Source organism: Scylla paramamosain, chromosome 2, assembly GCF_035594125.1.
Source record: "Scylla paramamosain isolate STU-SP2022 chromosome 2, ASM3559412v1, whole genome shotgun sequence".
In the NCBI taxonomy this organism is placed as follows: Eukaryota; Metazoa; Arthropoda; class Malacostraca; order Decapoda; family Portunidae; genus Scylla; species Scylla paramamosain.
The window spans coordinates 14740001-14755609 of record NC_087152.1 but is presented as its reverse complement, the minus strand read 5'-3'; the positions used below and the strand labels follow the sequence as shown (position 1 = coordinate 14755609).

The following is a 15609-nucleotide window of genomic DNA, read 5'->3' as shown; positions in this document are numbered from 1 at the left end:
CCCGCTTCCCTCATACAATGGTCGTTGCGAGAATAAGTGAAGGAGATAAAAGTGAGAATTGTCTGTGACTTTCACTGACACAAGGCCTACAGAGGTGGAGCTAACCCTTGCTATAGCTGAGTTTTTAGTCCTCTTTTTGTTTTCTGTGGAAGCTACTGAAGGATATCCTTTGTAAAAGATAATGTAATGTTGAAATGAATTACATCCATCATCCATTTCCTTGCTCGCTACCAGAGAGAGCTTCCGTCTCTTAGGTTAGCGGCAGAAGTAAGTTGGTTGTGATTGTCCTTCACGAATGGTTGGCGCGCTGGACGTATGACATTCAGAAGAGTGCGAAGAATTCCCCGCCAGAGATGAAAGCTGCAGCACACTCGTGGTGAGGGAAAGTGGTGGTGGTGTGTATCATCGCTCGTCCCTCATCGCTGGAGTTGTGTCGTGACTGGAAGCTTGCAGCCAGTTCTTAATTGCTGAATAGAATTTCGTGGAATGCTTTTCACTTGGCTATTTATATCTTGGTAAAAAATAGAAAAAAAAAGGGTGTGCAGGACTAACCTGTTTGCACCATCATTGTCACATGCTGAGCTGACGCAAGGGGGAGATATTTACTGTTCAAGGACATCACACGCTTATTCAAGGAAAACTTTACAATTTACTGAAATCTTTTTTTTTTTTTTTATTTATTCACTTACGTATTTCAAGAGAGTTCCTGTGTCCTTCATAATGTTTAACCTAGTGATAGTTTCCAGATCTACCAATCTCGTACTTTTATATTAATCTTATTTATCTTTTAGTAATGTACATTTCCGTTAGGGAGATCAGTAATTACAGTATAATATTACCAATCTCGTACTTTTATATAAATTTTATTTATCTTTTAGTAATGTACATTTCCGTCAGGGAGATCAGTAATTACAGTATAATATTAACATCATGAATAGAAACAGCTGACTCACTATCATTGTAATGAGTAAAAGTAATTTCAGTATTGCATTTTTACAAACAGCTGACTCACTATCATTGTAATGAGTAAAAGTAATTTCAGTACTGCAATTTTACAAAGTTAATGTGTCTTTAACTTGACCTCTGAAATAATGGAATGACATCGTGAATTATGACGTCATTACAATATGAAAACATGCCAAAGTAGCTTCTTCAAACAAAAATACACAGGGGTCTATACATTCATCCTACAAGTCACACAACCTCACAGTGAAGTCCCGCCTCGTTCAACGCTGATAAGACCACCCGTACAGAAAAGACTTCAAGGCAGAAGAAAGACTTAAAATTATAATGAACTTTACACAAAGAATTTTGACACTGAATCTCTCTTTTAAGTGCTATATCACCTGTCGCAAGGCGGAAACTCGGTCCGCGGGGTACGGCAGGAAACTGGCCTAGCACACTAAGCCCTGTACAATAAGTTAATACTGACCTTTCAAATTAGGTACATCAAATTAATTTACTTAACACTCAATATAGAACGCCAGTATGTTGATACTGGCAATCTGTTGTCACCACTTTCATGTTGAAATAAAGCCTTGTACTGAAACAGCCCATGCCGGATTATTGTTTGGGTGCCTCGGGTGCCTTGGTTAAATACACGGTGCAGCAGGCAACCCTACTCCCGGCGTTGCCTGTCTTGAGTGATCCAGAGTTGTTTCCCATCCCCAGGTCGTCCTCGTCTTTATGCACCACGATGGCCCTCCCTACGATGGAGTACTTGCCAGACAGTGTCAAGATTTTGTCCGTGATCTGGCGGCAGTGAGGAGAAGGGTTAGTCCTAAAGGTGTTCCCGGAATATCCCGCATGGGTTTTCCCCAGCCCGGCCCGTGACGCGAGTAGCTTCCCTCAGGTGCGTCACGGCAGGTTAGAGTTAATCACTTGGGATAATTAACATTTTTTAGATTCTAGCACATATTTCTAGCACTAATTGATATACTTGCAGAAAAGGCAGTTACATTTCTATGAGAGAGAAAGGTTCCAATATACCATCTTTCTGCAAAATGAAAACGTTGAAATACAACTAAAGGAATTTAGAGTTTCAATGGGTTGTTGCTTGACACGCATATTAGAGAATTAAATTTGGCTGTCGGTATTAGGGAATGGGAGCTAAGTGCATCGGAGAGGCAAGAGAATCAAGTGTGTATCTGTACTGGGGTGTTGTTGCGATAATCGATTTCTATTTGTTTTGTAAGTGTGTCTGTAGCAGCGCAATTCAACGTTAAGGAGACTTGCCCTGGTGCTGTGGAAGTGTGGAAGTTAACTAGCTTATGTATGCGTCGGTGTTGGTAAGAGTGAAACAACTCACGACTACATTGGCGATGGTGGCCCCAGAGTTGATGGTCTCTGCTAGCACGTTGCCGAGGTCACCCATGTGCCGCTCTGTGGCGTTGGGGGCAGAGTGGTTGTAGCCAAGAGGATTGTAGTGACCACCAGTGGATCCGCAATTATCATCCACAACTCCCCACTGGTGGATGTGGAAGCCGTGCTTACCCTCACTCAAGCCTGTAATGATGTGGTGTGCAGGATGTGACAGTGTTTCTTCTCTTGCCACAAATGAATATTTTTCTTTTAGCATCAGAACAACGATTATAAAAATGACTTGCAAAAAAAAAAAGCCTTTGATGAAAATGTCCACGCTTAAAAAGGTACTATGATTGTATGTACAAGAGGAAAAAATATATAGGAATAGCTTCTCCAGCATAAAGTGGACATTGAATCCTACACTCGGCTCACTTTTTGAAAACAAAAAGCAACAGTAATAAGGTTATGCTGCAATGTTAATGCGAGTTAGGTTACCGAACTGCTACAATCAATAGTAATACCAATCTGTGTTCGATGTAGCAGCAAGGGTGAAGAACGGGTGTGGCAGGAGACGCAGGATACCCACTGGTAAGGTCCACGGCGCTCAAAACACACACACACACACACACACACACACACGTAATAGCCTCCATCTTCCTCTCACTATCTCTCACCTGTATACTCGCACTGGCTCTCTCGCTCTCACCTGTGATGTTGCCGGTGATCAGGACAGGTAAGAAGGAACGAGACTGCACCAGGGACAGAGTTCCCGTCACATTTGATTTGCTAGAGGCCTTTAGAACACACTCAGCGTACTGGGGCTGTGGAATGACGCGTCTTTATTACAACAGTGTAGCTGCTTTCTATGTAATAATTACTCAAAGTAGAAGTGCGTTTAGCAAACAAGGCAGATAATTGATCAAATACTAGAATTATACATCTCGTTAGTAAATAAATAAATAAATAAATAAATAAATAGATAAATAAATAGATAAAATAAATTAATAGATAAATGGATAGATTAACAGATAAATAAATAAATAAATAAAATAAATAAGTAAATAAATGTGTGTGTGTGTGTGGTGTGTGTGTGTGTGTGTGTGTGTGTGTGTGTGGTGTGTGTGTGTGTGTGTGTGTGTGTGTCATATCTTTAACTGTTGCACGTGATATGTCGTGCTGTGGATTAAGCGACTAAAATTTCAGAACATAAGGACAAAGGGCACTCACACACTGGGACTGTTGAGGAATATTCTGTAAAGTGAAAATAAAGTAGAATAAAGTAAAGTTAAATTAACTAAATAAATTGAACCAACATATTTTTTTTATCGCATAACAAATCTGAATACATATTAGCGAAAGGTTCTAGCGGTGACTGTCTAAACGCACAGGACACAAGGTTATTTAATACAACGTAGTTTGTAATATTAACAAATGCAAAGTACTTAATGTAGGTAGAAGAAACCCACACATTAAGCACACAATAAACAACGAAGCTCTGTTAAGTTCACGGAACGAAAAAAAGATTTAGGAGTTATTGTTAGCTCTGATCTCCGTCTAAGAAAACGATGCAGAGGCCAGAAATAGGGCAAATCGGTTATTAGGATTTATTTTAAGGAGTGTTAAAAGTAGAAGTTCCGAATTAATATTTAAGTTGTATCTGGCCCTAGTCAGACTTCATCTAGACTATGCTGTGCGGTGGTTGTGGTCTATTAGAATCTGTACAAAAGGAGAATGACTAAAAGGATACTGGGGATGAGGGGTATTCCTTACAAAATGCGACTGAAGCTATTAGATTTACATTCCTTCGAGAGAAGTAGGTTGAGAGGGGACCTGATAGTAGTCTTTAAGTGGCATAGGGGTTATAACAAGGGGGACGTAAGCAAAATTCTCAGGATCAGTAATCATGATAAAACAAGAAATGACGGGTTCAAGCTTGAAAAATTTAGGTTCAAGAAAGAGATAGGAAAGAACTGGTTCTCAAATAAAGTGGTAGATAAATGGAACGGACTCAGTAATCAGGTTGTTAGTGCTGAGTCATAAGGGAGCTTTAAAAGAAGATAAGACAAATTTATGGAGGCGGACAATAGGTGGAAACGGAAACAGGTAGGTATGTTTCATGCAGGGACTGCCACGTGTAGACCTGATGTTTTTTTTGCAGCTTCCCTTATTTTCTTGTGTTCTTATGTAAACGAGAGAGGCGTTAGTGCTATTCTTGCCTATTTGTCGTTTATGCAAAAAAACTCATCGACTGCCTCCCCGTGTGTTATCCGCAAGTCACTGAAGTCACTTAGAAACATGTATGTCTTGCTTCCAAGTGTGTCTTAATGGATTAACAATGCCACATGTGCCCTTCAGGGAAATTCTCATTGTCAGACACATTTCCTTTGACTGACTTGTTGGGAAAAACAGTGGGACCTTTCCTCGTGGCGGTTAGTGGTCTTTCCTTGAGTCTGAATAGCGATAAAATAATATGTCAGATACTGTTGCCCGTATTCAGAAACGTTCTAATCCCTTACCACGACGATTTCCAAAGGCCATAGAAATGATTAGCCGGGTTCTCAAAGAGCGTTTCTTTTGTTAATAATGTAGAAATCTTGCTAATCTGTCACTAGAATCATAGAAACATCGTTAAAACCTGTGTCTTTCTAACTAGAGCTTTCGTAAGTAGTGGAAGTGCAGGGCGGAAGCGTTCAGAACATGGTCAGACCAAAGGCGGAAAAAAAATGGTAAAAAAAACAAAAAAAAACAAGCATAACATACTGCTTCCTAAAAAGAGTCAGGCTGTAGTGGACATCAAAAGAGATGGCCGGTTTAGATTCTGAGCTGCTTTGATACTTGCTAATGATAGTCATGATGGTGAAAGGCCTTATCAGTTGTGTTCATTACTATGCGAAGACTCTCAGGAGATCCATTACGAAGGGCAACAAAACTGACGAAATGATAAATAATCAAATAGTTAAGAAACCCATTAAAGGTGCCAGTCCCAAAAGAAGATAGTCCAAGCCCAAATCCAAAAGTTACCGAGACTTACTTCCTCCTAGACCAAGGCTTCCGTCGTGATGTTGGTTAGGTTAGGTTAGATTAGCGAGACTTACCTCCACGATCACGGGTTCCTTGTTGAGGTTGGGGTGATGGTACCAAATGCTGAGGCCGGCCACCAGAGCCCCGATGCCTATGAACACCACGGCCGCCACCACGTACATCACGCCCTTGCCCATGACTGCTTCCTTCGCTGGTCACTTGGCTTGATTTGGTTTTCAGATTTCTGTGGGAAGAACAGGATTAAATGAAGTGTTCGGATTTGAAGAACAGCATTTAATATGTTTTCGTATTTTTATAAGATGAATAGTGTTAGATATTGTTTTCGGATTTCTGTGGGAGGAGGATTTCTATAAAGAGGAACACGTTGACACATGTTTGAAGATTTCTATCGAACGAGGAACAAAATTAGATAGTTTTCGGATTTCTGTGGGAAGAAGAACATGATTAGTTTTTTTTTCGGATTTCTTTAGGAAGAAAAACCGGATTAGATACGTTTTCGAAGTTCTATGGAAAGAGGAACAATTTTAGCTACATTTTCGGATTTACATAGGAAGAGGAACATGTCTCGATACATTTTCGGATTTCTGTTAGAAGAGGAAGAAGTTTAAATATTATACAAGGATTCCTTTCACCGTCAGTTGGTAATTTTGTGCTCTTACTTTTTTATTGCATTTAAGTTCCTACAGGCAAATTTTATATCGTATATCTTATGTTAGTTTCTCTATAAATCAAACACCGCATGGAAGTCAGTCATTACCGGTTTCAGGAACAGAGCAGGTGGTTTTGCAATAACAGCGTGAATATTAACTCACCTCAAAGACCGATCACCAGAGAGAGAGAGAGAGAGAGAGAGAGAGAGAGAGAGAGAGAGAGAGAGAGAGAGAGAGAGAGAGAAATTTCTATGAGTTATCTATAGTATTTCCAGTCCTGTCTGTTCTTGATCCGCCGAGTCCCACAAGCATGGAGTCTTTCACAATAGCGTTTCTATAGTCACCTACACTCTCCTTTAGACGCTTATTGTTTGGTACTACGGTCTCTTAAATAAATCTGCATCCTAGAAAAGATTAAATTAACCTCTTATCCTCTCTTTTTCTCTGTGTGCGTGTCCATACAAACGATTTTTACAGCGCTCTGAATGTCAAAGAACTATAACATTTAAAAGCAGGAGCATTTAAAAGAAAGGGGCATTTAAAAGATGGGAACATTTGAAACAAGGGAGTAATTTAAATGAAGTCTTTTAAATGAATGGAACTTTTAAATGAAGGGAACATTTAAAAGAAGGATAATTTAAGAGAAGGGAGCATTTTATAAGAAGGGATCATTAAAAGAAGGAACATTTAAAAAAAAGGGGCATTTAAAAGAGGGGGCATTTATATATGTAACTAGCAAGGCAAGGCAATGAAGAAGGACACCATACAAAGAACTATTGAACGGAAAATAATGGGAATATTGATAATAATGCTGAATAAATGAATAGGGTGCAAATCAATGGTGGTATAGCAAGGGCTTAAAGAATCCGACACGCCCACACCCACGTGTGTTAGCAGCAGTCAACTCAATAATTCCATGGCCAGACACATAGACTTCCCCGCACTTTCAGAGGAAGACGTCTGAGGCCCTTATTCTGAAACGCTCTGCTCCCTTATCACCAAGACTATTTTCAAAAGCCACAGAGATGATTAGCCAGATTCTCAAGACTGTTTTTGACTGTTAATAATATATAAATGTTAATCTGCCACTAAAACTTAAAAAAAAAAAAAAAACACTCTTAAACCCCGTGTACCTCGAACTAATAGAGGCTTTTAAAAGTAGTCAGGATGAAGCGCAGAAGCGTTTCAGAATATGGTCCTGAGAGCCACGGCTTGTCTTGCTCGATGCTACCTGCTCTCGTCTGAATAGCGTTGTGTATTTCACGAAGCTGCGAGAAATATTGGAAAGGAGAAGGCTAAGAGTAAAATGTTCAGATTATCAAGCAAACTCATCCCTTGCACTCACGAACTGCAAGAAACAATCACCGCGGGGATTTTTTGAGCAAATGTTTAAATTTTCTATTCGATATGGACCTTCAGAGAAATGTTTGTTTAATCATAAGAGCCAAGCTTGCTCTCCTCGCCTCTCGTGTAACCTTTCCACACGCTCCCTTCCAGTCTGTTCTGCGTTTTTCCTCTTTTCATTTTAGTTTTAAAATTTGCTGACAGTCTCCTCGCAAATGTAGACAACCGACGGATTTTAAACATGTCAGAAGATTTACGATTGTGGGAAAAAAAAAAAAAAAACGTTAAATACATTGCTTGTGAGTGTAAGATCTTACTTGACTTTTGTTCATGGCAGCACCACCAATACGAGCAACTTATGCTTTTATACAGGGATAGCCATGAGTAAGTCTGAGGGCTTTTTACATTTTATTTTTTTTACTGCCATTAACAATTACCAAGAAAGGAAACGACAAAAAAAAAAAAAACGAAAGGAAGCCACGAAGGAAATTTATGAAATCCTTGAGGCAGTGACGAATATGAGTATGACTCAAACCAAGAGTTGCCGATGAGTTCATAAGTGTAATCATGTTTTTCCCACCACTCCTTCCTGCAGAGCTTCGAGAGATAATGACATTGTGCGAGCAAATCATTTGTTTTTTATCATTTTGCACACGTGGCACCAAATTTAACATATATGCATCCTCTCTCTCTCTCTCTCTCTCTCTCTCTCTCTCTCTCTCTCTCTCTCTCTCTCTCTCTCTCTCTCTCTCTCTCGATCTGAATTTAATTATATTTCAAACGATGGATAGCCTTTTGTGTTATATTATTTCAGTTTTCCCTTGAAAAAAATGTCCTCTAATATTGCTGACGTACTTGTCGTCAAACTATTTGCTGCGGCGCCTCACACCAATCAATCAGTCATTCCATTTACAGCAGCAACAACAACAACTTCTGTCAACACGCTTCGCAAAAACAAATATTTCACGCTGTAAGAAGTAAACACAAATATATTTTCTTTACGGGAATTCACCCCGCTCAGTATACGTATTTACAACAGGTAACTACATACTGACATAGCATTATATTTTTCTTATTTATCGTAAGGAGACTTTCGCATGTGCGGTTTACACCCTGCCATCACCAAATATCCTACCCTGTCATCATCATCATCATTCATCACCCACCATCCTTCCAATGACTGTTATTGCAAGCAGACCGTCACCATCGCCATACAGTATTACCTCAAGCACCGTCGAGAGTAATACTAGAGCGGTAAAGATGAGGATCTGCGTCAGCGCGTGAAGTTTTGAATGAAATGGACTCTGGTTGTTAGTGCCGAATCAACAGGGAGCTCTTAAAAGATTACATAAATTTATGGATAGGATTGATAGGTGGAGGTAAATAGTTTTTTTTTTTTTTTTTTTTTTTTACAGAGACTGCCACGTGTATAGACCTGATGACTTCTCGTAGCTTCCCTTGTTTTCTTATATTCTTAGGAAAGTGATATGCAAAATTAATGTACTTCAGTTTTGTTTGCTTAGTTCTTAATATGGGCTTCTTACGGCTTCTCTTGTGTTCTTATGTTCTTGGGAAAGCAATATGCAAGGTTGTCTCAGAGTTGCTTCCTTGGTTCTCCTCAATATGGGACAAGAACATTGACGTGGAGCACAACCCAGTCCAGCCAGTGTTATCGATGACTTCAAAGCACCGATCCGAATGAGGGGGGAGGTTAATTTACATTCCTTATGCCAGGGCAAGTGTGCACTGCAGTGACTGTAATGCACGCTCTGCTCCGTAACGATGATGTTTACAAATCCCAGCTCGACACACACACACACACACACACACACACACACAGGCGGATACTGGTTTCTGCGTTGCAAGACATCACTGTACGGACAATTCTGAATCCATGCATTTACCTTTATCAAGAGGTTGAGCAAATGAACACTTTCTCTCTTCAGACCGAGGTTGGCAAGGAGCTTAAGAAAATTATGAAGGAAAGGAAAAGATACGTTTATATCTGTACAAATGTCGCTTTTTTAAATATGGACAGCTGAAGGTGGAAGAACAATATTACGGAGTGAAGAAGGAAGATGGAAAAAGTAAATAAATAAAATGAAGAATAAGATTGTGTGGATGCAGAGAGAGAGAGAGAGAGAGAGAGAGAGAGAGAGAGAGAGAGAGAGAGAGAGAGAGAATAAGCGTACGTGATGAAACACACTCGCAGGGAAACCCGAGAAAAGTTACTATTAGCAAACAGGATGCATCAGCCAAGCACCTTTCTACGCGCGGAGCAGGTTGGCCGACAGAGAAAAAGAGAGGATGGAAAGGGAAAGTCCCGGTTATATCGCCACTCCCACTAACACCTTTCCCAAAAGAAATCCCAGAAGGTTTTCCAGTTTGGTTCTGGAAGCTTGTCATATATCACAAGATCAGTGTTCAGAAGGCGTAGGCTGAATGCTCCTCGAACTCCTTTACGTGTTCATAGCTTCCTTCCTCAAAAATACTTCCATGAAAAACCATGACTCACAAGCGTCGGTCAGGAAGAGGTGCGCTTCTTCGAACACTACAAACCGAAGATAGATTAGCTGGAAGTCATTACATTCTCAAAATATTTCGTTGGTGTCTTATCTCTGCTTCTTTCAACAGGCTTTGGTGGAAGTTATCGGGGTTCCCAAGAGTGTCTGCAGGATTCTAGATAAGAACTCTACAATATCGGTGTGAAAAACACGCGAGAACCAGATAAAACTCAACAATATCAGTGTGAAAAACACGCGAGAACCAGATAAATCATCATGGTTAAAACAGTCCTTACGAGGAAATAAAACGAAACCTTAATAATTAAAATCGACAAAAAAGTAACACGCACTAAGGCAAAAAAAAGGCGCGGCCAGGAGATAGACACCGAGGACAGGATAGTGGTGTGACGTCTGCTGATCGGAAAAACCCTGGGTGGCCCGCATCATCCGCTACATCTGAATAAAGACGACCGCTGATTTTGAACTTATATTGTTTGTAGGGTGTTGAAATTACCGCACACATTCAAGTATGGCTCTTGTTTTGCGTGAGATGATTTAGTCACGACCGATGGGGAGGGAGAGAGAGAGAGAGAGAGAGAGAGAGAGAGAGAGAGAGAGAGAGAGAGAGAGAGAGAGAGAGAGAGAGAGAGAGAGAGAGAGAGAGAGAGAGAGAGAGAGAGAGAGAGAGAGAGAGAGAGAGAGAGGTACCTTTATAATACTTAACACATGCATACGACAACTGACTCAATAGAACAAGAGAACGATAAAGAATCACTTCTTAAACGAACCAGAAAACTTTGATCTCAAGGGGAAAGTGCCATGGGTGTCTCCTCCACACTGTCTAGACGAGTGTACGTCAAAGCACAGCACCTCCACACAGCAAATAGAGAAGCGAGTCTTGTACAACAAAGGTCACAGGTGTTATTTCAAGTGTTGTGGTGCTCTGTGCTATGAAGTGATCGCCGGCCCTTACCTACCTTCAGTCACGCAGGTGCAGGACTCCCACTGATGAGTAGAGAGGCGGACACACTAGCTGGCAACGGAGCAACTTTCCAGCGTTTTATCGGCCTTATCCGGCTTGCCAGACGTAAGGGTGGCCATGCAGTGAATAACTATTTTTTTCTGTCATGCCATATTACTTTTAACTCACTTCTCGTTTAATCAAAAGTAAGTTCAGCTTCTAATTCATCTCTCATTTGATAGTGTACACATTTTGTTCTACTGCGTGTTAAGTTTAATGATCCGATCACAGAATCATCCATTTCTTTCTTATTAACGAACGGATGAAAGTATGTGTTTTGTGACCGTCACAGTTTTATGACGAAGCGTTATAATTGCATAACTCTATGTACTGAGGATGGTGACAAGTAAGCAGGAAGACAATCGATTTAGTGTGTGTGTGTGTGTGTGTGTGTTTACCTGTCGAACAAAGTATGATATACAGGAAATCAGGTGCTCTCTTTTAATTTTTTGTCCTCATGTTTTACCTATTATGAAGCTTGTCGGCAAGTTAACGAGTGTGTGTGTGTGTGTGTGTGTGTGTGTGTGTGTGTGTTATTCACCTACGGTCCTCTACTGGTCACCCAGAGAGCCGCTCCCCGACGGAAAGAGCTCAGCAGAACTCATAGTGAAAGATCTTTGGTAGGTCTGACACCAGTCGCACGTCACATACCGGGACAGCGAAGTCACAGCACTTCGGGTTGCATCCCGTGCCTACTTACTGCTAGAGGTGAACAGGGACTCGCCCATTTGGTTCGCCGCGCCCGGGACTCGAACCCAGGCCTTCTTGATTGTGAGCCGAACGTGCTAACCACTACCCTACATTACGCGGTGAGTGTGTGTGTGTGTGTGTGTTGAGTAAGATGAAGGAAAAAAAATAGATTGAGACGAGCGGAATAGAGAGAGGCTTTAAATTGTAAGAGCTGGAATGCTGAGAGACAGGAGCTATAAAAGGGGACATTAAAAAGAAAAGGTACAGTGATGGGATAAAATGATAAAGAAAGAGAAACAGAGAAAGTAGGAAAGAAACCAGTAAATTAGATGACTACTGTGAAGCTCTGAAACGGATTTGGGCGGTGCTTGGAAGAGCCAAAGTGAGAGGAAGTGTCACAAGGTTACAGGTGTACACATGGAAAGTTTTGTTTGACGTAACAAAGAGCTGGTTATAATTTTGTGATGGAGTGTCTGGTTGTGTTAGTTTAAGCTCCTTTTTTGATATATCATGATTGGCTTCGATTGTGTGTGTGTGTGTGTTTGTGTGTGTGTAAGTGTGTAAGTAAGTAAATAAATAAGATTGTTTCCTTTAGCTGGATATCTAACAAACAATAAAGTATCAGTATTTACAATCAACCTCTTCAACAGTCTGAGTTTAATTAAAGGTTGTATTTTAATCGATACAGGCAATTCCAATACACTATAAAATATACACTTGCACCAAAACACATCTACAAACACACACATGCTTATCTATTCAAGCACAGTCACTCATTAAGACATACATGCACAGTAATACATTAAGCCCATGATGTTTAAGCACTACGCAATGCCTTATTCTATAAACATTAAACTCAACACATGTTCGCAGTTATATTATTATGGAAATCTGTGTATCCTGGTATGTAATTAAAGATTATTTTGCTTTATTTTTTTTTTCAAAAGATAAGTATATTCCTAGAATCTGTTTGAATTTATTTACGTCTATTGGCAATGAATTCCAGGACTGAGGACCATAACAAAGTACACTACTGGTGACGAGTGCTGTGGGGAACTGAGACCACTGCAGGTCAATATTACTTCCGCGCGTATTATGCGTATTTGCTACAAATTTAAATACTTTGTAACCCGGAATTATTCTTAAATTTTTGTTTAGTTACAGTAAAATAACATTGTCTTACATACTTGAAATTTATTGTGTTTAGCAGAGCGTATATATGTCTTGTGACATGGGACATTATGTATATATACGGATGATGTGGTGCTAGTTGATGAATCAAAACAAGAAGTGGAACAAAAACAATGTTGTTTACCTTGCAGACTGAGATTGTCTTCACAAACACTTTGCTAAAAGATGGAAGTGCAGAAAATAGTCTTATAATTATTAATGTCTAATTCGCTTCCGAATTTATGTATAAGAATAACTGGCTTTTTAAACGTCTGAAAGACGCTTTATTTATTTATTTATTTTATTATTTTTTTTAAGGAAAGATTCATATGTGTTAAGGGTAAGGAATAGTGACAATGCTTTAGTAGTCTTGGCGGAATGTCGCCATATCCTCGGGGGAAGATTTAAGTGCTTTCAGATATTTCTTAATTTCTGTTATAGTCATGGTACAAAAAGGAGTTAATTAAGTATTAAAGATGGTTGTTGTTGTTATTACATCATCGTGCATTGTACTTCCAGCCCTAAGAAAACGTTCATGGAGATTTTTCTGCAATGTCATTACAAGAAGAGTCAAGCTGTACAGAGAATTTATCCCGAGTCTCAGAGTTCCTTCCAAGAATTGCACTGATTGATTTCCACTATAATTTTGTATCGACTTGATTTTCTTTTAAGTAATCTCTATAATACTTATTTTCTTCTCGTAAAATAAATGTTAACTTAACATCCCTGTAAGTTAAAGGCCGGTTAAGGTGCCGTCACACTAGTATAATTTCCGTCAACTTTTTCCATTAACTTTCTAAAAATCGACAATTTCTTGAGCTCGCCGTTTTGTCTTTGCTTTCGTTGACAGTAAACAAACGTGGCTCCTCTGACGCACAGGCAAGCAGTCGCTGCTCTACACTTTATTACAACTTTTGTAAATCGTAGACGAGCCAAATGAGCTACAGTGGTATCCAGCGTGCAGGAGTAGAAAAACAGAGACTTTCCCAAAGTGTAAACGTCTATCGAGTCATGCGAGCCACTGTTTGCTGTTATATAATTATATCCACAAATCAAATGTAACGGCTTGTGAAATTAAGCGATTTTATATTTTCTTTATTTAAAATCTATTTATTTATTTATTTATTTATCTATTTTTCAAAACCAAAAAAGTTTGCTTAACATATCTTTATATGTTATAGACAATGGATATTCATTTGACAACAAAAGTTGACGATAACCCTCCTCTGTGAAGACGATCACTTTCGTTTGACGACGCAGACGGAAAAAGACGACGGAATGAGGTAAAAGTTGACGGAAGCCGGAGTTGACGGAAAAAAAAAAAATGTGATGGCGCCTTTACTTGCGAATCTCTCGAGATAAAGCTGTTTTCTTTTGTGGCCAATGTAATGTAGGGCATTTGGTGACTTCTCTGTCTCACTAGATAAAAAAAAAATCAAATAATTAATAAAATTTATGGTAGTGTGTGTGTGTGTGTGTGTTTGTGTGTGTAATTCACCTACGGTCGTCTGCTGGTCACCCAGCCAGCCGTTACCCTACGGAAAGAGCTCAGAGCTCATAGTAACCGATCTTCGGGTAGGACTGAGACCACTTACACACCACACACCGGGACAGCGAGGTCACAACCCCTCGGGTTACATCCCGTACCTACTTGCTGCTAGGTGAACAGAGGCTACTCATTAAGAGGCTCGCCCATTTGCCTCGCCGCTCCCATGATTCGAACCCGGGCCTTCTTGGTTGTGAGCCAAGCGTGCTATGTGTGTGTGTGTGTGTGTGCCAGCTGGGTCATCTTTGGGTATACTCCACACCTCCCTCATGTTCCTCCGCCCTTGTAATCCCCGTACCACTGACTGCTCACTGGCACCCCTCCCTTTCCAAACAACTTTAGCAGCTAGGAGTCTTGTGGGCGTCTTCTTGAACTGGAATTACAGAGAGGAGTGGAGGCTTCCCACGCAATAATAAAAGAAAGAAAACATCATAACAGTAACAATCATACAATTCCTCAAAGCTTCATATCTGACAAGTAGTTTCAAGACTCAGCACACTGCATGAGTGAAACATCAAACTCTATATAGTTTTAATTGCTTTATTCATTCTACATACCATAGGCTTGGCATGGAGGCGCGTGATGAAGGAAAGCTTTACCAGAGTGAAACATCAAATTCTACACGGTTTTAGTTGTTTTAACTATTCTTCATTCCATATACTTGCCATGAAGGCGCAGGGAGGGATGATAGCGTTACCATCCCCGAGTAGGCCGCCACTCAGCCACAACAGCGTCGTCCTCCACTACGTAGTATACAGGATACATGGCTGCTGTGGCGCAAGACTGCCGAACAGATATTGTGCGAAACGCCAAAGACATATCAAACAAAGAACTGAAAAACATATGCCAGAAGAAATTATTTAACACGAGATATCATCTGTAGATACTTACGTGCCAAGGCAAGATGAAGAGCATACAGCCAATGGGGAAGTCTTCAAGGTTCAGACACCCCTTCACTGCGTCAACATAGCCGATCTCCTGCGTCATCTTGTCCAGCCTGCACCGGGATGGGGAAACATTATAATACTTAACAAGCTCGTAAGAACAAGAGTGTTGATCACCATAAATAAACATATGATCGAATTACTAGGTGAATGAATGATCTGTCAGTTTCTTCCTCACTACTTTGATGCCAAGCCGTGCAAGTCAATCACGTGAAAATTGTTCTTGGTGTGTGTGAATTGACTTCCCGAAACTCCAACGAACGTAATATAATTCCTCGCTATTTAGCAATGCAACTACTGTCTTCTTCCTCAATCCCCTCAGACTAAGATAATTTGCTGCTGTTGCTTTGAATATCTGAGAATATAATCACTTCTCCTGCAGTAAGATAAACGA

General features: G+C 40.2%; 2 protein-coding genes across 4 annotated transcripts in view; both read right to left on the bottom strand.

Annotated features, from left to right (window-relative positions):
- Positions 1 to 847: 847 nt before the first annotated feature.
- On the bottom strand, positions 848 to 10979 carry LOC135106323 (superoxide dismutase [Cu-Zn]-like). Of its 3 annotated transcripts, none has more exons than XM_064015231.1 (5): positions 10822 to 10979; positions 5400 to 5569; positions 3011 to 3125; positions 2309 to 2505; positions 848 to 1752 (listed from the first exon to the last, which is right to left on the bottom strand). In XM_064015231.1, exons 2-5 carry the CDS (start codon positions 5520 to 5522, stop codon positions 1564 to 1566), a joined length of 624 nt encoding a protein of 207 aa, XP_063871301.1. In that variant the 5' UTR covers positions 5523 to 5569; positions 10822 to 10979; the 3' UTR covers positions 848 to 1563. The 3 variants fall into 3 exon arrangements, with proteins under 3 accessions (XP_063871301.1, XP_063871310.1, XP_063871318.1); XM_064015240.1 differs by having other exon boundaries at positions 10818 to 10840; XM_064015248.1 differs by lacking the exon at positions 10822 to 10979 and adding an exon at positions 10633 to 10690.
- Positions 10980 to 14797: 3818 nt separating this feature from the next.
- The window catches only part of LOC135106312 (D-serine dehydratase-like), a 7456-nt gene continuing 6644 nt past the window's right edge, over positions 14798 to 15609 (bottom strand). The window contains exons 9-10 of the mRNA XM_064015198.1: positions 15163 to 15268; positions 14798 to 15054 (exon numbers count right to left, since the gene is read on the bottom strand). Coding sequence (XP_063871268.1) covers positions 14965 to 15054; positions 15163 to 15268 — 196 coding nt within the window. The 3' untranslated portion in view covers positions 14798 to 14964. The remainder of the gene's footprint in view (positions 15055 to 15162; positions 15269 to 15609) is intronic.